This window comes from Psammomys obesus, unplaced genomic scaffold (genome assembly GCF_907164565.1).
Source record: "Psammomys obesus unplaced genomic scaffold, mPsaObe1.curated_primary_1811, whole genome shotgun sequence".
Classification (NCBI taxonomy): domain Eukaryota; kingdom Metazoa; phylum Chordata; class Mammalia; order Rodentia; family Muridae; genus Psammomys; species Psammomys obesus.
In genome coordinates this window covers 54543210-54568100 of record NW_026585504.1, presented here as the reverse complement: position 1 = coordinate 54568100, position 24891 = coordinate 54543210, and the positions used below count along the sequence as shown (strand labels likewise).

The 24891-nt window shown below is 38.1% G+C and overlaps 1 protein-coding gene across 2 annotated transcripts in view; it reads right to left on the bottom strand.

The window, feature by feature from the left end:
• LOC129672165 (contactin-associated protein like 5-1-like) overlaps positions 1-24891 on the bottom strand; it is a 796696-nt gene that overhangs the window by 222817 nt on the left and 548988 nt on the right. For both annotated transcript variants that reach the window (XM_055601463.1, XM_055601471.1), the window contains exon 13: positions 19470-19670. In XM_055601463.1, the coding sequence (XP_055457438.1) occupies positions 19470-19670 (201 nt within the window). The remainder of the gene's footprint in view (positions 1-19469; positions 19671-24891) is intronic.

Sequence of the window (24891 nt, the reverse complement as noted above, 5' to 3'; positions counted from 1 at the left end):
TCTAACTGATCTTGATGTAGGACAGCAGCAGACCCATACTTTCCCTGATCAATAAGTTTCACTTATTGGAAAGTTTTTTTCTGAAGTGGTAGTGGGCATGAAAGAGGTAAAGACATTACTTACTACATAAATACATACCATTTGTCTTTGGCTGAAGTGTCTCAAAAATAAAAATTTTTGGCTGTTTTACCAACAGTTTTAGTTCTTTACTGTGACAAGAAAGTAATAAACTTTGATGTAAATTTTCACTCAGATTGTTTGGTTAGAGTAGAGACATGAGAGCCATGTTAGAAAAGATACTTGGGGAACATGAAATATAACTTCCAGTGCTAAAAATGAGAATCCTGAGGCCCATAAAATGTTAGTAACTTGTTCAAGGTCACAGAGAGTCAATGACAGAGCCTCCCAGGCCGGCAGTTTCTATTTTGTGATGTAGCTGTCTGCCTGTGAGCATCCAGGTCTCAGGATCAGCCAAATGCACTTGCTCAGTCACTGCTCTCTTCCACATCACATACATGAGAGAAGTCATTCTTAATTGGAGGGGAAGGGATATTTTATTATTCCAACAACTACTCAGTAAGTCTCTCTCATATCTAAGGGCAATTCTAGGCATTTGAAGGTTAAAAATCAAGGTAACACAACTCTCCTTCATCTGGATATCATTTTCTAATACTCAGGGCATAAAGAACTTCAGTGAATAAATGGGAAGAAAATGTCTGTATTGAGATCTACACAGACTATAAACTTAGGATAAGGCAGTAAAGAGTAATAGAATAGGCTTTTCGGTTATATATAAAAGTCAGTATGAGGGCCAAATAACAAAAGCTATCCCAGCACAGAGACAGAAATGGAACTTACTGCACTGGTGTAAGCAGTGGGCCAATTTCAGAAAAGGACAGAGAAAGAAGTAGGGCAATATGGAGTGAGATTGTAGGAGATGGGCCAACAGAGTCTCCATCACTCAGAATTCTGCAAGTCATATAAAAAGAGTCAATGTTTTATTTTCAAGGCAGAGGCAAAGATCTGAAGCCCAGTTTCATAATATTATTTTAAAAATAGCATTTCATCTGCAAGGCTGAAGGTGGGATATAGATTGGTACAGAAAAGGAAGTACACTGCACGGGATCACAATGAAGCCATGCAAGGGTTGCAAGGCAAGTTGCATCAGTGGAATTACAAAATCTGCAATTACAGAAGTTTGAGTATGTGTTGATATACCTAATAGAAAATGGAAATGAAGAATACATTTCACATTTTGACTGTTCATTTAGCAAATGAGGATGACATTTACTCACAGGAGATGGGTAGCTACATGAATGAATTGGGATGGCTTAAAGAAATCAGGAAGATTAGGGTTACACCAAGGTACTTTATGTCTTTTGTGGCTATTGTGAAGGGTGTTGTTTCCTCAATTTACTTCTCAGCCCTTTTGTCTTTTGTATACAGGAGTGCTACTGATTTTTTTGAGTTAATTTTGTATCCTGCCACTTTGCTGAAGGTGTTTATCAGCTGTAGGAGTTCCGTGGTAAAATTTTTGGGGTCAGTCAGATATACTATCATATCATCTGCAAATAGTGATACTTTGACTTCTTCCTTTCCGATTTGTATCCCCTTGATATCCTTCAATTGTCTTATTGCTCTAGCAAGGACTTCCAGAACTATGTTGAAGAGATATGGAGAGAGTGGGCAGCCTTGTCTTGTCCCTGACTTCAGCGGGATTGCTTTAACTTTCTCTCAATTTAGTTTGATGTTGGTTATAGGCTTGCTGTATATTGCCTTTACTATGTTTAGATATGTGCCTTGTATCCCTGATCTCTCCAATACTTTAAGCATGAATGGATGTTGTATTTTGTTAAATGCTTTTTCAGCATCTAAGGAGATTATCATGTTTTTTTTTTCTTTCAGTTTGTTAATATGGTGGATCACATTGATGGATTTCCGTATATTGAACCAACCCTGCATACCTGGGATGAAGCCTACTTGGTCATAGTGGATGATACCTTTGATGTGTTCTTGTATTCGGTTTGCAAGTATTTTTGCATCAATGTTCATAAGGGAGACTGGTCTGACATTCTCTTTCTTTGTTGGGTCTTTGTGAGGTTTAGGTACCAAGGTGACTGTGGCTTCATAGAATGAGTTTGGTAGTGTTCCTTCCATTTCTATTTTGTGGAATAGTTTAAAGAGAATTGGAGTTAGCTCTTCTTTGAAAGTCTGGTAGAATTCTGTGCTGAAACCATCTTGTCCTGGGCTTTTGTTGGATGAGAGACTTTTGATGACTGTTTCTATTTTCTTAGGGGATATAGAACTATTTAATTGATTTACCTGGTTTTGATTCAAGCTTTGGCATGTAGAATCGGTCAAGAAAATTGTCCATTTTATTTAGATTTTCAAATTTAGTGGCATCTAGACTTCTGAAGTAAGTCCTAATGATTGTTTGGATTTCCTCAGTGTCTATTGTTATATCCCCCTTTCCATTTCTGATTTTTTTGATTTGGATAGTGTCTCTTTGCAATTTAGTTAGTTTGGCTAAGGGTTTGTCTATCTTGTTGATTTTTCTCGAAGAACCAGCTCTTGATTTCATTGATTCTTTGAATTGTTTTATTTGTTTCTAATTTATTGATTTCAGCCCTGAGTTTGATTATTTCTAGCTGTCTACTCCTCTTTGGTGTGTCTGCTTCTTTTTTTCCCTAGGGCTTTTAGGTGAGCCATTAAGTCACTGGCATGAGGATTTCGAATTCAAAGACTTGTATGAAAAAATTTTCATGTCTCTAAAGAAAGAACTAAAAGAAGATATCAGAAGATGGAAAGATCTACCAAGGTCATGGCTTGGCAGGATTAACATAGTAAAAATGGCCATCTTACCAAAAGCAATCTACATATTCAATGCAGTAACCATCAAATTACCAAAACAATTCTTTACAGACCTGGAAAGTAAAATTCTCAATGTTATATGGAATAACAAGAAACCCAAAATTGCTAAAACAATCCTCTACAATAAAAGATCTTCTGGAGGTATCTCCATCCCTTATCTCAAGCTGTACTATAGAGCACCAGTAGTAGCCTTCCTGTATACAAAGGACAAAAGGACCGAGAATGAAATTAGGGAAACAATACCCTTCACAATAGCCACAAATGACATAAAGTACCTTGGTGTGAACCTAACCAAGCAAGTCAAAGACTTGTATGAAAAAAATTTCCAGTCTTTGAAGAAAGAAATAGAAGAAGATATCAGAAGATGGAAAGATCTCCACTGATCATGGCTTGGCAGGATTAACATAGTAAAAATGGTCATCTTACCAAAAACACTCTACAGATTCAATGCAATTCCCATCAAATTACCAACACAATTCTTTACAGACCTGGAAAGAAAAATCCTCACATTCATATGGAACAACAAGAAACCCAGAATTGCTAAAACAATTCTCTACAGTAAAAGATCTTCAGGAGTTATCTCCATCCCTGATCTCAAGTTGTACCCTAGAGAAACAATAATAAAAACTGCAAGGTACTGGCATAGAAACATACTGGTGGATCAATGGAATCAAATAGAAGACCATGACATAAATCCACACACTTATGGACACCTGATTTTTTACAAAGATGCCAAATCCATTCAATGGAAAAAAAAATAGCATCTTCAACAAATGGTGCTGGTATGACTGGAAGTCTACATGTAGAAAAATGCAAATAGATCCATACTTATCCCCCTGCACAAAATAAAGTCCAAGTAGATCAAAGACATCAGTATAAAACTAGACACACTAAACCACTTAGAAAAAAAAGTGGTGAATACCCTTGAACTCATTGGCACAGGAGACAACTTCCTAAACAGAACACCAACAGCACAGGATCTAAGAGCAACAATCAAGAAATGGGACCTCATGAAACTGAAAAGCTTCTGTAAAGCAAAGGATACTGTCCTCAAAACAAAACGACAGTCTACAGATTGGTAAAAGATTTTCACCAACCCTATATCTGACAGAGGGCTAATATCCAGTATATATAAAGAACTAAAGAAGTTAAATAGCAAAAAAAAAAAATCAAGAAATCTAATTAAAAAATGTGATACAGAGCTAAACAGAGAATTCTCTGCAGAGGAATATCAAATGGCAGAGAAACACTTAAAGAAATGCTCAACCTCATTAGCCATCAGGGAAATGCAAATCAAAACAACCCTAAGATTTCACCTTACACCCATCAGAATGGCTAAGATCAAAAACTCAAGAGACTACACATGCTGGAGAGGTTGTGGAGAAAGGGGAACCCTCCTCCACTGCTGGTGTGAATGTAATCTTGTACAACCACTCTGGAAAGCAATCTGGCTCTTTCTCAGACAACTAGGAATAGCGCTTCCTCAAGGTCTAGCTATACCACTCCTAGGCATATATCCAAAAGAGGCTCAAGTATATAAAAAGGACATTTGCTCAACCATGCTGTAGCAGCTTTATTTGTAATAGCCAGAAGCTGGAAACAGCCCAGATGCCCCTCAGTGGAGGAATGGATGCACAAATTGTTGTACATCTACACAATGGAATATTACTCAGCAATAAAAGACAAGGAAATCATGAAATTTACAGGTAAATGGTGGGATCTGGAAAAGATCATCCTGAGTGAGCTCTGCCAGAAGCAGAGGGATGCACACAGTATATACTCACTCATATAGACATATAATATAGGATAAACCTACTAAAATCTGTACACCTAAAGAAACTAATCAAGAGGGAGGACTCTTGCTAAAATGCTTAATTCCTACCAAGAAAGGCAAAGAGGCTGGACATCAGAAGAAGGAGAAAAGAGGGAACAAGTCAGGAGCCTAACACAGAGGACCTCTGAAAAGCTCTGCCCTGCAGACTATCAATGTAGATACTGAGACTTATGGACAACCTTTGGACAGAGTGCAGGGAATCTTAGGAAAGAAGTGGGAAACAGTAAGTTCGGGAAAGGACAGGAACTCCATAAGGAGAACAACAGAACCAAAAAATCTGAGCACAGGGGTCTTTCCTGAGACTGCTATTCTAACCAAGGACTATGCATGGAGATAACCTAAGACCCCTGCACAGATGTAGCCCATGGCAGTTCAGTATCCAAATGGGTTCCATTGAGATATGAACAGGGACTGTCTATGACATGAACTGATTGGCCTGCTCTTTAATTTCCTCCCCCTGAGGGGGAAGCAGCATTACCCGGCCACAGAAGAGGACAAGGCAGCCAAACCTGATGAGACCTAATTGACTAGGATCAGAAGGAAGGAAAAGAAGTCCTCCCCTGTCAGTGCAGTAGGGAAGGGGCATGCAAACAGAAGGTGGAGGAAGGGAGGGATTGAAATGGGAGGAGAGAAGGAACCAGGAGGAGAGGATACAAAGTGAATAAAGTGTAATTAATAAAGAAAAAATATTAAAAAATTAAATTTAGATAGTTAAGATATTAGTTAATAAAAATTTTGTTTATGCAAAAAAATAAATAAATAAAAATAAAAACTGCATGTTACTGGCATAGAAACAGAATTGTGGATCAATGGAACCGAATAGAAGACACAGAAAATATCCCACACCCTTATGGACAACTGATCTTTAACAAAGATGCCAAAACCATGCAATGGAAAAAAAGATAGCATCTTCAACAAATGGTGCTGGTCTAACTGGATGTCTACATGTAGAAAAATGCAAATAGATCCATACTTACCACCCTGCACAAAACTAAAGTCCAAGTGGATCAAAGACCTAAATATAACACCAGACACATTAAATCGGTTAGTAGAAAAAGTGGGAAAGACCCTAGAACTCATTGGTACAGGAGACTACTTCCTGAACAGAACACCAACAGCACAGGTTCTAAGAGCAACAATCAATAAATGGGACCTCATGAAACTAAAAAGATTCTGTAAAGCAAAGGACAATGTCCCCAAAACAAAACAACTGCCTACAGATTGGGAAAGAATCTTCACGAACCCTCTATCAGACAGAGGGCTAATATCCAGTATATATAAAGACCTAAAGGAGTTGAGAAGCGACAAATCAAGTAATCCAATTAAAAAATGTGATACAGAGCTAAACAGAGAATTCTCTGCAGAGCAATATCGAATGGCAGAGAAACACTTAAAGAAATGCTCAACCTCATTAGCCATCAGGGAAATGCAAATCAAAACGACCCTGAGATTTCACCTTACACCCATCAGAATGGCTAAGATCAAAAACTCAAGTGACAACACATGCTGGAGAGGTTGTGGATAAAGGGGAACACTCCTCCACTGCTTGTGGGAATGTATACTTGTACAACCACTCTGGAAATCAATCTGGTGCTTTCTCAGACAACAAGGAATAGTGCTTCCTCAAGGTCCAGCTATACCACTCCTAGGCATATATCCAAAAGAGGCTCCAGTACACAGTAAGGACATTTGCTTAACCATGTTTGTAGCAGCTTTATTTGTAATAGCCAGGAGCTGGAAATAGCCAGATGCCCCTCAACTGAAGAATTGATACAGAAATTGTTGTACATCTACACAGTGGAATATTACTCAGCAATGAAAATCAAGGAAATGATGAAATTTGCAGGTAAATGCTTGGATCTGGAAAGGATCATCCTGAGTGAGCTATCCCAGAAGTAGAAAGACACACACAGTATATAATCACTCATATAGACATATAATATAGGATAAACCTACTAAAGTCTGTACACCTAAAGAAAGTAATCAAGAGGGAGAACTCTGGCTAAAATGCTCAATCCCCACTACAAGAGGCAAAGAGGATGGACATCAGAAGAAGAAGAAAACAGGAAACAAGTTAGGAGCCTCCCACAGAGGGCCTCTTTAAGGCTCTGCCCTGTAGACTATCAAAGCAGATGTTGAGACTTATGGCCAAATTTTTGGTAGAATGCAGGGAATCTTATGAAAGAAGTGGGAAAAAATAGTAAGATCTGGAGAGGACAGGAGGTCCACAAGGAGAGCAACAGAACCAAAAATTTGAGCACACGGGTCTTTCCTGAGCCTCATACTCCAACCAAGTACCATTCATGGAGATAACCTAGAACTTCTGCACAGATGTAGCCCATGCAGTTCATTGTCCAAGTGGGTTACATCGTAATGGGAAGAGGGACTGCCTCTGACATAATCTGATTGGCCTGCTCTTTGATCACCTCCCCCTGACTTATAATAAGTCTCAGTTTTGATACTTGTACAATAACCACTGGCCATTTAAATAATTTGTGATCAAAACATCAACTTAATTATGTGTAGGTACATATCTATCAAATTATTTATTTATTTATTTATTTATTTATTTTTTTTTTTCAAATATGAGATGTTATTTTATTTTTTTTTTTTAATTCTAATTTTTTTTTCTTTTATTTATTTTTTATTAATTACACTTCATTCATTTTGTATCCCCCCATAAGCCCCTCCCTCCTCCCCTGCCAATCCCACCCTCCCTCCCCTTTCTGCATGCATGCCACTCCCCAAGTCCACTGATAGGGGAGGTCCTCCTCTCCTTCTTTCTGATCTTAGTCTATCAGTTCTCATCAAAAGTGGCTGCATTGTCCTCTACTGTGGCCTGGTAAGGCTGCTCCCCCCCCAGGGGGAAGTGATCAAAGAGCAGGCCAATCAGATTATGTCAGAGGCAGTCCCTCTTCCCATTACTATGTAACCCACTTGGACATTGAACTGCCATGGGCTACACCTGTGCAGGGGTTCCAGGTCATCTCCACAAATAGTCCTTGGTTGGAGTAGGAGTCTCTGGGAAGTTCCCTGTGTTCAAATTATCTTGTTCTGTTGCTCTGCTTGTGGAGTTCCCGTTCCCTCTAGCTCTTACTATTTCCCACTTCTTACATAAAATTCCATTCACTCTGCCCATCAGTTGGCCATCAGGCTCAGCATCTGCTTTGACAGTCTATACTGCAGAAGCTTTCAGAGGCCCTCTGTGGCAGGTTTCAAGGTTGTTTCCTGTTTTCTTCTGGCTTTCAGAGGCCCTCTGTAGCGGGTTCCGAGGTTGTTTCCTATTTTCGTTTTCTTCTGATGTCCATCCTCTTTGCCTTTCAGGATGGGGATTGAACATTTTAGTTAGGGTCCTCTCTTTTGCTTAGTTTGTTTAGATGTACAGCTTTTAGTGGGTTTATTCTATATTGTAACATATAATGGCAAACCCATTAGAATCAAATTATTTATTTGAGTATTTATTTCCCATTAGCTATGGATCCTTGTCTGTGGCTTAGAAGAGGTAGATATCTTTCTTATAAATTCACTGACTTCTTATAAATTCTGACTTTCTGTATCAAGGAAATCACCAAGAGTTATTATTAGAGAAGTATATGAAAAGTGGTTTTCATATACAGTGAAATACATTGACTAGATTCTTAGATTCATGGTTAGTCTCTATGTTTATTTTTAAATTGTGTGTGTGTGTGTGTGTGTGTGTGTGTGTGTGTAATATAGTGTTCTTGTGGAGAACTTCTGACAGTCAGTTTTCCACATTCTTCATATGGGTTCCCAGGATACAGATTAGGATATCAGGCTTGTTAGCCAGTGCCTTTACTTGCTGAACTATTTGACTAGCCCAAGTATCTATGTTTGAAGATGTGATGAAGTCCTATAAATTTATCCTATTTAAGTCTCTAAAAGAGACATATGGAGAGCCATACTGTGTTATAATTTGCTTATCTATGATTCCAAAGGCCTTGAACTGGAAAAGAAAGGACCTGAGTTTTTGTCCTTTATTTGCTGCTGTTTTCTGAATTAAAAAATAAAAATTTAATTTAATGTTTTAAAAAATCAGAGGAGAGCTTTGCAGCCAGTCCTGAAGATACCTGATAAAACAGGATCAGATGAATGGGGAGGAGGTCCCCCCCATCAGTGGACTTGGCAAGGGGCACGGTGGAGATGAGGGAGGAAGGGAGGGACTGGGAGGGAATGAGGGATCGGGACACGGCTGGGATACAGAGTTAATAAAATGTAACTGATAAGAAAAAATAAAATTAAAAAAATCAAATAATATATGGTTCTTTAAAATCTGTCTTACTATTTTTTAATTAGGGAAGAGCAATATATTTTTTTCCTCTTGAATGTGGGCCAATAAAATGACTGTCTTCTAGTTATCAGAATGGGATAACTATATAGAATGCTCCATGGTTTACAATCTAGGCAATAAATGTGAAACATTTCACACTTGGCTCACTCTATTTTTTAATACATGTGTCCTTGAAACTCAGTAACTCTTATAAGTGAATTATCCATGAGAGATCCATGCATCTACGTGAGATCTCAGACAAACACATGTCTAGCTCAGGTCCCATCCAATACCCAACAGCAACTGCCATTCCTGCCTGTAAATCTATGTATGATAGAACCATCAAATTACTTCAGCTGGGCCCACCAGAGCCCAGGAGATGAGGAATGTATGTGGTAACGTTCATAGCAGAGTTGATGGCACATGGTTACACAGAAGCTGATAACAGGATCAGGTCAGCCTTTAGGTAGCTGAGATTTCTCTGCATCACTTTCTTCCTTGTCTGAAGCCTGCTTTCTTTTTCTTTTCTTTTCTTTTTTTTTGGATGATAGTTTGCACAGTGACTTACAAAGCAGATAGAAGTGTAATTGCTCTCCAGCACCTAGGAGCTATAAGAACATAGGCCAATCACCTCATTTCTCATAACTTCTTATTCTTATCAGATAATAATAATAACAATATTAATAGTCTCTCAGATGACTGCTAAGAGGATTCAGTGAAATAAGGTGCTTGGAAAGCCAGGCAAGTGCCAGGTTCTCAGTGCTTGGAAATCAGTATTACCAGTGCTGAAGATCGTGGCTTTCAAAAAGTACAGATTGTTATATGGATTCTCTTAGAACAGGAAGCATAAATAACTATTACCTTATTATTTTATTTTTATTGAAATACGGTTTCATGTAGCTAAAGCTGACTTCAAGCTCATTGTATAACAAAGAAAGACCTTGAACATTTGATTTTTCTGAATCCAACCACCAAGTACTGAAGTTTCCGACATATGTTACAGTGCCTGTTTTATAATTAACATTTTAGCTCAAAAAAAAACCAGAAATTAAGACCCTGATATATCTATTACAATTTTAATGACAGGAGTTTTTAATTTGGAAACAAAACTAAAGTGTTTTATTATGAAAATTTTGGGTCATTTCACTTTGCTCATATTTACCTCAATTGTATTATCTTTTCCCCCCTATTTCTTTCCTTTTGTCTTTTAATATCTGTATCTTGGCTGTAGTAAATAATACAGCAGTGAAGATGGATGTGCAAGGGCCCACAAAGGGTCACAGTAGATGTTTTAGGGATGTCCTCACAGCATACAGCTGGATGAAAGTTACATTTAGGTTTTGTTAAGAATCTCTATAATTCTTTCCATAGTATATGCACCAATTTATATTTTCATCATATCAGCTCCACTGGTCCTTGCCAGCATTTATCATTTTCTATACAACAGCTACTTTGGTTGGGGTAATTTCAATTTACATTTTCTGGTAGCTAAGAATGTTGAACACATTTAAAAGCACTTACTGCTCATGAATGTTTCTTTTGAGGCATGTGCCTATGCTTCTGTTTTTTATTGCACTGTTTTTATGATTCTGGGGTATCTTGCAGTGTGAAATGAAAGGATATAGACTTCTCGGTCATTTCTACCTTTGCGTATTGTATGTGTATGTGGGAGGAAAGGTGTAGAGGGAAGATTTCTAGCTGGCAACAGTGAAATGGTAAGGAGAAGACCAAAGCAACTTCAACTTAGTTTAAGTGGGCGAAAAAATTATGGGTTCTGCCAAAAGGTACAAGTAATTCCTCCAACAGATTCTCCTGAGATAGAAATTGTGTACACAGAAGAGTGGACATTGTAGGTCTGCCTTCATTGAACTCAAAACCTTGTAGCTCTATTTGGGTATAGCAAGAATGAATTATTATTTCATGGCATATATGACACAGAATATACTTGGTTGTGTATAAGTAGAACACAGTCAGCTCTGAGGATTTCTGGGGTATCATTTCCATGACAGCTATCAGGTATTGAAATTGTTGGCTGTTGCAGATCCTTATACACACTGACATGGTATTTTCATTTTCATACACAATCTGTGCATACCCTGTCATCTACCTTAAATCACTAGTTAGAATGCTGTGTTTTAGAAGATAACGAACAAGTGTTTGTTTGTGTTCACATGAGTGAATTCATGTGTGTGTGTCTAAGTGTGTATAACTACCTAGCTACATGTTCGCTAAAGTATGAATGATGAAGAGAAAAGGGAAATTTAGGACATGATAATTATCTCACAGAAGTCACATTGTGTGCCTTTAAATCTCATTGGTACATGACAAGGTTAAAAAATTGACTACAAGGTTAAACTGCTCCAAGTCTGTAGGGATAAGTGAAGGAAACTGAGTGGATCTCCAGTTCCTGGAAGGTAAACAGATGTTCTGAGTGGAGAAATCCTCACAGCCAGCTTGTTTGTATGATAGGTATGATTTTCAAATGCTTTCTGTTCAGATAGAACCAAGGTAAACTCCAGTTCAGCTTGACTTACGACCATTAGATTTCAAAGTAATAGAGTCTGAATTTCTGAGGGCTCCATGAATGTTACTCAGCTTTACCTCCTGCTGTCAAGTCCCTGAGACAATGAATCTGTGTGGAAAAGAGGTTTGTTAGACTCACAGTTTTGGAGATTTCATTCTGTGATAATTTGGCCCCAATGTTTTGTGTCTATGGTTGGACTGAGAGGAGGAGCAACGTTGCTGGGTCCATGGTTAAGAGGCCAGGGAGATAGCTTAATCAGTGAAGTGCTTGCTACATAATTTTGAGATCCCATAGGAAATATTAATAAAACAGAGGAGAGTACAAAGATTATTCTGTGAGAGTACCTTGTGCAGAGATTTGAAGACCTAAGTTCAGATGCCTAGCACCCACATAAAAAGATAGTTATAGCTACATATGGTCGTAACAGATAGATAAAATGAGAACCTGAGCATTGTGGAATGTCCTAGTATTTTTAGTGCTGGAAAGATGAATGAAGACCCCTATCACAGCCAAGCAGAATTGGTGAGGCCCAGGCCAGTAGGGGACACACTCTTAAAACTAAAAGTGGACAGAGTCCTATGAAACCACACCCAAGCTTTCCTTGGGGATTCCACAGAAAAATATACACATGGATTTATCTGCTCATATACAAACACACACACAATGTAAAAGAGAAAAAGAAAAAAAAATGAAAGCGCTGTCCTCAATGACCTGAGTTTCTCCTACTGGGCTTAACCTTAAAAGTTCTACCACTAACCAGCAGCATCGAGATAGAGATCAAGTCTTTAAACGTGGGTCTTTGAGGACTCTCAAGGTCAAAACCATGCATGGAATTCCAAAGTCAGCTTTCACACTAAAGTGCTAAATACAATAGTATAAGTGAAACAGACAGGATGTTGAGAGAATCTAATGGAGTATCCTTGACTCTTCAGAAAATATGGAAGAGAACTTGGGAAAGGATAGGATGCGAAATGTCCATTTATTACAGAGAATTTTAGGAGGCTATCCTACAGGAACATCTTTCCAAGCCTTGGTCTATTATATCTTCCTTCCAGAGGGATTTTTATCAAGTGTTATGAGTTAAATAGAAGATATTGCTCATAAGTCATATATCAGAATACTTTATTTCCCCACTGAGGTGGTGATAGAGGTTGTAGAACATTAAAGAGGTGAGATATCCTAGAAGTAGTTGGTTGATGGCACTCAGGTGTGGAGGAATACACAGTCTTGTCTTACTTCTGGCTTAAGCCATTTTTGCTTTTTACCTGCTGCTTCCATCTGACTACCTACATGCTCCTTCCCATAAACTAATCTGCTTCCTATCTTCCCTGCCACAATAGATATATCTCCTGCAGGAAGGACCAAAATAAAATCCTTCCTTCCTAAAGATTTTTCTGACAGATATTTTTGTCACAGTGAGGAGAAAAGTTCCTGATGTAGGGAGGTAGTTTATCAAGTTACTGATCCATTGTGAAGGTCATAGCTTCAGTGTTGATCGTTCTCTCCTTTGCAGGTGAACATTGCCTGAACTGACTGCTACCTCAGTCCATATACTTATCACTTACTAACTTCTTGACCCCTGCCCAGAGACAGAATGCCTTCAGGGTCCTGAGGTATAAGGAATGGCTCAAGCTCAGCCAGGCCTGGCTGTATCGTAAGCCAGCCTCCTTCAGTGAAAGGGGCTGTTGGAGCATAGCAAGCTGCCTACATACATGCTCTGAAAATCTGTTCGGCAGCAATTCCTTAGCCTTGCAATAATCTATGGCAAGAAGTAGCACAGAGAGTTGGGAAATGCAAGGATGCATGGGTGTTACAGGAAATATTTCCTGTTGATTACAGCATCAAGGAGTTTCCAGGACACAGCTTCAGTTACAGAGATAGATGGCATGATACCTGAACTGCCAGTTATGTGTATCTCTGAAGGGAAATAGCAAAGGAATAGTTATAAAACAAGAGTGTCGTGGTTCAGTCACCAGCTCGATGAAAGAAACACAGTGGTACTCCATGCATGGCCTCCACTCACCCGTCTTTCCTCTGCTCTCACTGCTGCTGGATAGAGATAACCAAAGAAGTCCTAGAGTTTGGAGAGAGATCTAATGAATTACTGTTGAGATCTACTGCCTGACCACCTAGAATCTGAGTGGTACAACACTTGAATACTTCTGAGGAATTTGCATAATTTAAGATGTACTGACAAAGATGTGGCCCTAGCTGCTCTTCTCTCTCCATCTTGATTTACTACACAATAAAGAATTTCATACAAATGCGTGCTCTTTATAAATACCCATTCTCTTTGATCTGTAGAGCTTTGTATAATACTTAAGAAAAAGTGGTGTGCTTTAATTTAGTTGAGTGAGGTACAAGGAGGAGCTCAGCGTCTCCTCAGCTTTCTGGAACCAAACAAGCTACACAGGGATAATAAACTTTAATGTGCAGGTCTGGGGCTTGGATTAGAGAGATTGCTCAGATGGCATTCACACAGACAGCCACAGCCACAAGAAACCTTTGCCATCATCAGTGACCATTTAAAGGTGTTTTTTGATTGTTTTCCTTTTCTCTCATTTTGCCTTCTTTACTTCTTCCCTTCCTTATCTCTTGTGTAAAGTACAGAGGAGGTGCTATGGAAAGAAGAATTCTTCTGCATCATTTTCTTTCCAACTTAAATCCACCTGCAAATATTTGCCACATTTCATAGTATTCTGGCATTCTGATTATCAGTTAGTGGCAACATATAAGCTACAGTGTTCTCTGTATTATCTCTATGTCTGCCTCTGTCTCTCTATCTCTGTATTTCTCTCATATGTGCATGTATAATTATATTACCAATAAAAAGTATTTACAATTTCCTTTGGTGACATTGTACATTCATAAGCTTTCCAGCACTGGAGTGAGAATTTAAAGTAAATATCCATTGCTTAGAAATTAGTACACAGTTCCTTTGTGTTTCCAAAGGTATGCATTGACTCAACCTTGATACACAACAGAATTTAAGGTGGTAAAAATGCTTGAAAATATTCACACTTTCCGTTCTAACAATGGTACCTCAAGGAATATATCCTGAGTATATAATCAGTTATGGTTACAGAAATCGATGTGAAAAATCTTCGTGTAGTCCTATCTACAGCATAATATCTGTGTCTACAGACCAAAGAAGACTGCTCATTGGAAACATCTATATAATTGGTTTTTAAAAATCAGTTATCGGCATGAATATGTTGGTTCATTGAAAATGTTATTATATTTATTATCTACAGAGAGACAGAGACAGACAGAGATAGAGTGCTAACACATGTGCACACAGGAGTCCTACAGAATTTGTGTGAAGGGCAGTAGGTGATTAACGGCAATTTAGTTTTTTTCTTCCACCATGTGTGTCCTAGAAATTGAATTTGGATTTTCAGGTTTGGCAACAAATCTCTGTACCTGATGAGATGTCTCAGCATCTTTATTTGCTCTTCCCTTTGGGGATGTGACAATTACAGGTCTGACAAACCTCTCTTAAATTTTCATTGAATTTATATAATGAGGGAAGCCAGATGTGGTGGTATACACCTTTAATTCCAGCACTCAGGGAGGCAGAAACAGGTGGGTCCACTGTGATTTCAAGGCAAGACTCTTCTACAACGTGGGCCCAAGATAGCCAAGGCTACACAGAGAAACCCTGTCCTGAAAAATCAAACAAAAAAGAAACCTACTTCTACCTATTACTGAAGAGTATAGACATGTACACACACACACACACACACACACACACACACACACATTTAAACTTTAGCGACATTTTAATAGGGCAATGATGAACCTATTAAACACTATAAGCATATAGGTAAAAAGCCCAATTCCAAAAGTTTTTTTTTTTTTCCCCTTTTGGAGTTGTTGGCTAGGAAGGTTCAATAGACACACATATGTTATAGGCCATTGCCAATCTTATTGGTTATCCTACAAAAACTTAAGGTAAGACCCTATTGGAGAAGAGCAGTATCATCAGTGTTACATCTGTTAACCCTTCAAGATAACAGTTGATCTGGCAAGACAGGCCCACAGATGCAGTGTCAAGAACATTGTGCAAATAGTCAAGCACATTCTGAGAGATTTCAGTCTCTCTCTACAAGATCAAATTCATACTGTGGACCATTGTTTAGCCAAGAATCTATGGCTAGCCAGGTCATAGGTCTTAACAGAGAACCTACTACTATATTTATTCTACTAAATGGACATAGTATTAAACTACCTCTTAATGATTTATTGTTATGCCCATGAATTAATACTTCTCTCAAACCTCATCAGAAAAGTTTCTATTTTCAGTAGATGATGATTAACACAGAGATCCATTGACTAGGCAAGGTTCATAGAGTAAGGATGGGGGCAATACTCAGCCTTAAATGGGACATCTATTTTGCAGTCTTTCTTTCCAAGCCTCAGGAATTACTATTGTAGAAGAAGAGGTATAAAGACTGTAAGAGCCAGATATAGTAAGTGAATAAAAGGGAAGAGTGTCCTCTGGACACAACAAGGCAGCTTAAAATATGAACTCAGAGGGTCATCATAGCATGCACAAGACCTGTCTAAGCTCAATCCATATGAATTATCACCATGGAGAGTGTAGGTAGACATGAAGTTCCACTATTAGCTGAGGGGCTGTTGGCAACTGACAGATGCTAAAGAAAGTCAGATTTCCTAAAGGTTGTAGCCCCTGAAAGCCACCACATTCCAGTGGAAGGCTACATATATCTCTATGAATATATGGGCAGCACACATTGGAAAAAGAAAAAAAAAAGATATAGGTTGCATGGGTACTGGGCTGAACACCTGAGAAGAAAGAGTTGGGGAAGAGAGGATAGAGTGGAAAAATTCACTGTATGAATTTCTCAATTATAAGTAATAAATAATAAAAAGAAAATTCACTTTCAGCTTATTTTTCATGAAGTCATCAACTTTGTTCCTTATCTTCTGAGATGGAAGCTTTGAGCAGAGACACTGGTTACTGGATGCCTGAGATTATCCCAGGGACAGTCCAAAGATTGCAGACTTCATTTGTCTTTCTCATTTTTTTTTCTGAGCCTTATGAGTTTAATATCTTTTTTTAAATAAATTTAACATGTAAAGTAATTGAACCATAGAAAATGAGAAAGCTGGCAGAAGTGAGGGTAGGATGGGACAGAGGCCTCATGACCAATGTAAATCCCACAAACCTATGTTCTTCTTATGCAAACCTAAACTCAGAGAACACAGGACAATTGAGTCAGGAAGACAATGCATGCATACACACGAATGACAGGGACTCCCTGCCAGAGGCCCAGAGTGTTGCTCCCAGGCACCAGGTAGGGGGGCTCACCAACAGCCTAGGATTTCAGCAATGGAGAGAGTGGGCAATACATTTGACCTCCAAGGGCATTGTGGCTGTGGTGTGAGTACATGTGTGCATACACACACACACACACACACACACACACACACACACACATATAAATAAATGAAATGATATAACCTAAGTGACATGACAGTATAAATCCTTTAGGGAAGTCCCAAAGTCATAGTGGACATCTATTCTTTTTTTCATAGGAACTCAAACACTGGAAAATGACAAGGCAATGAGAAGAAAGGAGGGCAGTTCCTAGAGCAAAACATCCTAAGAAAGGCTTAGTGCAAATGTGTTTAGCTTACTCATCAGGGGACAGAGAAATATTCAAGAAAACACAGACATTGGGCCTTGTAGGGCAGTTTATGGAGATTGAGATGCAAGAAAAGGAACACGGAGAGGGAGCGTTGATTTCATCAGGCTGACAAGCATGGCTGAATCCAACAGGAGTTCCAGAATTGATTTCACAGTGATGATCCTGGGTCATAAAAAAAAAAAAGTTCCATTTTCTGTTCTGAATTATGTGTTTAAAAAAGGCAAGGAGGCATGTAATCCATTGGAGAAAGATTTCCATTTCAAATAGTTAAAATTTCTCTTAAAATATTTTCAGTGTTTAAAAAGATAAGTGGCAGTTATCTGGAAAATTCACTTAGGTGGAAAGATATCTTCCCCCTAAAGACTGTCGATTAGTTAAGCAGTGCAGTGTATTGAATCAGGCATCTCCCACTCATGCTTTACTGGCATTTCTCTCTCTTGTTCCACAGCCAGGCTAAATCAGCAAATGCTAAGCCCTGAGAGAGTAAACTTTGTGACAGACTTGGTTAATACTGTTTCTTAGAATTGATACCCTTCTGTATAAATTAATATTGGCAGAAATGAATGAGTCCATACGAACTTAGTGGCCCACACATTCAATCTCAGCCCTCAGGAAGAAGAGGTGTGTAGATCTCAGTGGGTACAAGCCTAGCCTATCCTATACATGGAGTTCCAGGCCAGCCAGAGTGACATAGACTCTAATGGGCCCAACCTGTCTTGGCATTTAATGAAATGAAAATGGAAAAATGTAGCAGAATGTTGCTACTCCCCTGTGTGCTTCCTTATCCTGGAGGACATGAGCAGGCAAATGTTTTACTCTCCTGTTGCCTCACCCCATCCTGCTTTTGCCACCAGGGTTCATGTCATGATAGACTTGAACCATGAGACAAAGCATAGGTGTTTTGTTAGGTGTACATTACAACCAGAAGGGTAACTAACACACACACAATAATCAGTCATTTAGTCAGTATAAAACACAGCATCAGGGGAAAATAAAAAGAGTTAGCCACATGGTTTTTATTTTTTTTTCCTGAAATGAAACTTTAGGGTTAGGTATTAGCTCCATTGTGTAGCGTGCTTTTCAAACCTGCACAAAAGTTCTGATTTTGATGGCCAGCACCATGGGGGTGGGGGAGATAGAAAACAAGCATGGTGGCATACACCTGTATTCCCTGTACTCCACAGGTGGAAGCAAGATAATTAGAAGTTCAAGGTCATTTCCAGCTACATAGTGAATTCAATGCAAATGTATGCTATATGAGAACCTCCATGTTAATAACTGATTAATTATGTAAAAGTGAAAATTTACTTTTAGAGTCATGTCCATTGAACTATCTTTTTTTCAGGCAATATAAATTCTGTGAACACTGAGTAGCCTCTGCTTATCTTGTTTAGCCTCTTTTCCTGGTGCTTTCTCCCTAGGTATCCTTTGCTCTAGACATAACTCATCACTCTTGAGTGTATATACTAGGATCCTTGATACACTGTGAATTCATATTCCATCTGCCATCTCTCAAAACCAGTTTCCAACTACCACACTTTCCATGTCTAGCGCTAATACTCTATCTTCAAATGTTATTTTCCTCACAAACCTCATAATTACCACAACTGCTGAGAATGAGTTTTGTCAGGATGTCTTTCTGAAGAGACAGAGAGAAATATATACTTAACACACAGTCCCTTAATATTAAAGCCAAGACTCATGGCCCTCTTTGGGTCATATCTCTCTTCAAAGCAGAGTGATCAAGTGCACTGCAGCCCACTTCCTGTCAAATACCCATTTCTTTGAGTATCTTAATTAGAGTTGTTACTACTTTGATAATGCATCTTGGCCAAAGGAAACTTGAGAAGGAAAGCTTACAATTCCTAAGTGACACTCCATTATTGAGAGAAGTCAGGGCAGGAACCTGGAATCAGGATCTGAAGCAGAGGCCATGAAGGAGCACTGATTGTTGCTTGCTCCTCCAGGCTTTCTCAGATTTATTTTTATGTTTTTGTTTTTTTTTTCTCTTATACACCTCAGGACTACCTACCCCGAGGTAGTACCACCCCTGATTGTTTGGGTCTCCCACATTAGCCATTAAGAAAATTATCCTTTGAAGATTACTTTCTTTTTAAATTGAGGTTCTCTCTTCTCTAATGACTCTAGCTTGTGTCAATATATACATATATATATATATATATATATATATATATATATATATATATATATATATATATATCTCCAGGATATTGTCTCATGGGTTTCAAGGTACCAAGAAGATGGACAGGACCTTACCTGGTGTGTTAAGCAGGCGGGATCTCCTGCAGTGGTATGCCACCTCCTGTTCACAGTGCTCTGAGCCATCAATCAGAGCCTCCAGCTGCTCCATACTGACACCATAGTTTAAGGTCATGGCATAGGGCTTCTCAGGGTTGGAACCCTGTACCCGAGTCAGCTCTGTGTTGTTGTGCTGAACTGTCATCCAAATCTTGTCCTCTATACAGACAACAATGCAAAGTAGGAGAAGTTAAAAGTAATGCCCAAAGAGGAGTACATAAATAGTGGGTCACTCAAAGTACAACAAAGTCTCCACCTGACTGCTCTATACAGACAATGGGATCAAAGCATACTATTCCCTACACAAGGACAAGTGAATTTTGTTCAACTTTAAGTTGATATAGAGGCAAGTAATCTCAGGGGCTATGTTCTTTATTTCTTATTTCACACATTTTATACTATGAATGTAATGTCCAATATTAACTTAAAATTGACAAAAACCGTCTTCCTCTTTATCAGTAGGGACATTGTTCAAAGACTTTCTAAAACATGTCAATGTCTGCTGGTGCTCAATTTTCTTACATGAACTAGCTTAGCATTTGCATATTGTATACACTCACCTTATATTTTCACTACTCTCAGTATTGTTTTTGATATGTAATAAAAGATAATTGCTATATAAACATTGTTATACTGTATTGTGTAAAAAACTGAGGAAGACAATGCAGCCCATCCTGATGAGACCTGACAGGCCAGGGTCAGATAGAAGGAGAGGAGAACCTCCCCTATCAGTGGACTTGGGGAAGGATATGGGAGGAGAAGAGAGAGGGAGATTGGGACCCACAGGAGATCAGGGAGGAGCTACAGCTAGGATACAAAGTAAATAAATTCTTATAAATAATAAATAAATTTTAAAAAATAAAAAAGAAATTTTGACAAGGACAAAATACCTCTGCAAGTTCAGAATAAACTTAGTACCAGAGGTATTTGTTGTTATTGTTGTTGGGTTTTTTTTGGGGGGGGGGTTAAAGACAGGGTTTCTCTGTGTAGCCATGGCTGTCCTGTACTTGCTTTTGTAGACCAGGCTGGCCTCAAACTACAGCAATACCCTTGCCTCTGCTTTCTCGAGTGCTGGGATTAAAGCTGTGTACCACCATGCCTGATAATTTCTTTCTTTTTTTTAATTGAATTTTTATTTTTTATATTAATTACAGTTTATTTACTTTGTATCCCAGCTATAGCCCCCTCTCTCATTCCCTCTCAATCCTACCTTCCCTCCCTTATCTCCTTTCTGCCCCTCTCTAAATCCACTGATAGGAGTGGTCCTCCTCCCCTTCCATCTGACCCTAGCTTATCAGGTCTCATCAGGACTGGCTGCAATGTCTTCCTCTGTGGCCTACTTTTAAGTATTAGAATGAAAACAGCATCTAAAGATAATAAGAATCTGTGAAACAAAACATCATTTTCAAGGATGAAACTCTACAATGTAAACATAATGATCTGAGTATTGAATCTGAAGTGACAATACAAAAATGCTGGGCATGCTGGCACACACTTGTAATTCCAGTACTTGTGAGGCAGAGAGAGATGAACTCCTGGATTTTGCTGACCAGCCTAGCCTACTGAGAGTGCCAGGCCAATGAGAGATTTGAGATTTTTCAAAGGATCAAAAAGGGGGTTGAAAAGATGGCTCAGAGAGTGTACTGCTCTTACAGAGGACCCACGTTCAGTACATATAATCCATATTAGGTGTAACCACATATAATTCTATCTTTGGGTGTTCTAGTACTCTCTTCTTGCTCTCTTAGACATTTGCACTCACATGGACAGATACCCCCAATACAAATACACTTTTTTTTTTAATTTCCAAAGGAAAAAGAGGATGAATAACATATGTGGAATGACTTCTGAGGTTTTCCTTGGCCTTTACATACATGCAAACACACATACACAAACATTGTGAAAACTTTTTGTGGTGAATTAACTAATAGCCAACATTTAATCCAGATTTTTGAGGTGGTATAATGCATCTTTAATCTGGGTCACATCCTCTGGTGGCAGCCTATATAAGGGACAGAGGGAAGATTTTGCTCTTTACCTGTCTGTCTTTACTCTGGCTGGCATTAGGGCCTATTTCTTCAGGATTCTGGCATTTACGGAAAAACAGCCAAGACATCCAGATTCAAAGACTACTGTATTTTTGGACTGTCTGTTGGTAGACAGTCTATTAGCTGGACCACAGCCTATAGGCCACTCTAATAAATCCTATATTCATGCATTATGTCAGTTATATTCGTCTAGAGAATCCTGATTAATACAAAATCATATATAGATACATACAAAAAATATCTGGAATTTTTTATACTGAATGAATGCATGGACTTTTTAAATAAGGCTCTTTCAATAAGAACAAAAGGACAAGACAAGGAAGAATGTAAGATATAGATAAAACAAAGAAATTTTGTTTTAAAGGTAAAGACATGTGCAATTGAAGTCCAGCATGAAAATTAGACCGTTCACTTTAATGTTGTAGTCAATTAAAACACATAACAGCAAAACCAGGACATCAGTGTCCACTACACAAGCAGACAGCAGGGCTTCTAAAGTAGAACAGAAACAAAGATCATTAAGTTGCAAAGCATACTGGAGAGGTGGCTCAGTAGTTAAAATAGTCTACCTCTTTTCCAGGGGGTTAATATTTAGTTTCCAGCATCTAAGTCACATGGTGCACAAACACCTATAGTTCCAATTCTAGGGATCCAATGCCCTCTCTGGCCTCTGAGGGAACTGCATGCCCCCACACAGGAATATATATTGAAATAAGCAAATTTTAAGTTGCAAGGCTCTGTGTGGTGTATTTTAGACACTGTTGTGATTACTTGGGGCAAAACATTACTGCAAATTAAAATTCAGTTTAATTTTGAACATCCTCACAAATAAAAAAGGGGAGGAAACAGGAAGAATTGAAAAGCATTTGCCATCAGAGAGTCCTGCCCACATAATTACAACATTATTTTTCATAGATTCAAATAGCAGAAAATGAACTGAGGAAAGGAATCATGTGGTTTCCTCCCTCTTCCACCCTCTTAGTTTTACAAACGGAAAAACAAAGGCCCATGAATAAAACCAATAACCCACAGCATTTCTATTACTGAGCACTGACAGGAAAACATGCTAACGTGCTGAAGGCAACTGTTATTATTAACTATAAATAGTAAGATTATTGCCATTGGTGTGATTTAGCTTTAAAAAAAAAAGGAAAGAACTGAATGCTTAGATGTTTTGTATTAATACTTCCCACCAATTTTTCAATGGCCTGGGAAGAGATATTTTATCACCCGTTTCAGTTTCAGTATATTAGTAGAAAATAGAAATGGTTTGGTTTGGTTTTAAATTTCCTAATGATTTTAAACTTGGGAACAGTCCCCATACACTTAACTTTTTTTTTTTTTTTTTTTTTTTTTTTTTGGCCGTGACTTCAATTTTATTAATAATATCTCTGTGGGGAATTATATTGAAAATCACCTCAATATGAATTATATATTTTGATATTCATTAACCATTTCTAATTTTAGAGCGTGGGCTGATATGTTTTCTTCCTGGCAACAGTGAGTCTTCCTCAGAATAGTTCCCCAAACCAAACAATTGACAACCATCATGTTGTCAGAGAAACATGTGCTTTACAATTTTGAAATAGGATGGCACTTCTCTAAAGTCTAGTGAAGAAACTAATTCCACTGAATTTTAACTCCTACAACAAAATGTTTTAAACTCATATTGTTAAAGTTGTCAAAAGAATATTCACTTGAGACTACAGAAATATTGTTAATATCTGTCTTAGTTATTGTTCCTATTGCTTTGATGAAATACCATGACTAAAAAGCAAGTTAGGGTAAAAATTTTTTTCTTTTTTTTTTTTTCTGGCTTGTACTTCTCTATCACTGCTTATTATCAAAGGAAGACAGGACAGGAACTAAATCAGAGCAAGAACCTGAGAGCAGGATGTGATGAGGAGGCCACAGAGGCTTGCTACTTAGTCGCCTGCTCCCCATGACTTTCACAGCCTGCTTTCTTATAGAATCCAGGACCATCAGATCAGTAATGGCACCACCCACAATGGGCTTCGCCCTCCCCATCAATCTAATTAAGAAAATGCCTTACAGAGTTGTCTACAATTCAATTATATGGAGGCATTTTCTCAACTATTGAAGCTCCCTCCTCTTGATAACTCTAGCATGTGTAAAGTGAACATTAAACTATCCAGTACAATGTCAATATACACAAATGTGATAAAAATTAGCAAAAAGAGTTATTATTAAATACAGAGCTGCAAAAGAATGAGAAATAAAAATGGAAAGCTTTGAAACGGTCATGATGCTTATGTTTAACAAAGGTTTATGTTTATTACTAAGGTATATTGATGGAATCATGTTATGGCCCTCATGCTAGAATATCTTTCAGATATTATGCTTTAGTTTTACAGATATTACAGGCCCAATTACACACCGACAAATAAAGACTAAGGTAGAGGTGATTCTTTGAGAACTATAGCCCATTACCTAATCTACTTTCAAAGCTCTCCTAGCTTATTCTTTCTTTCTATCTCTCTATCTCTATCTATCTATTGACCAATTACCTAACTAAATAAATAACTACCTATCATCTATCAGAAGTTACATTGTCTCCATTCTCCATGTATGTAACCTGTTCTAAACATAATCCATACATCATCACCCAATTATTGGTTCAATGTTTTTTCCTTTAGAAGTATAGATTTTCCAATATGTATATTTATTTATGTAACTGTTCAGTCATTTAATCAATTCAGTGTAATCATATTCTGTCTTTGGGGAGACTGAAATGGAAGCTGTGCCAGCACGGTATGTGTCATTTTAAGTATGCCGATTCTGCCTTTGTACATTGAATGGGTGGTAGTAGTTAATAATTGGCAAATATGTTGCCACATGCACCAAATGTACAATGTGCAGAGGGTACAAAGGAACAATACAGTGCTCCAAAGCGCTCTTCACTACTCAGGCATCACAAGGCCAGCTATAAGCATAGTGTTAGGATGAGTGTTAGATAAGGACTTAAAGCGCATGCTCACATCTGGATTTCCTTGAAGGACACTCAAATAAATGGAATTCACTTTAAATAGTTCTGTACACTTAAAAACAAGATGGACTTGATACCTAGGTTGGCTCATCTGTGGGTTACCACATTATATAATTAAGATGGACATGTGAAACTGAACAGTTAAGGTAGTTGATTTCATCAACATGATTTCTGTGTGGATTTTAAAGTCAGGGTTTTGGTATATGTGTATGATAGCTAATATTGATTGTCAGCATAACAAAAAGTAGAATCATGTCAGAGATAAAATTCTGGGCATACCTGTGCTATAATATCTAGTTAGGTTTATTGTAGAAAGAAAGTCCAT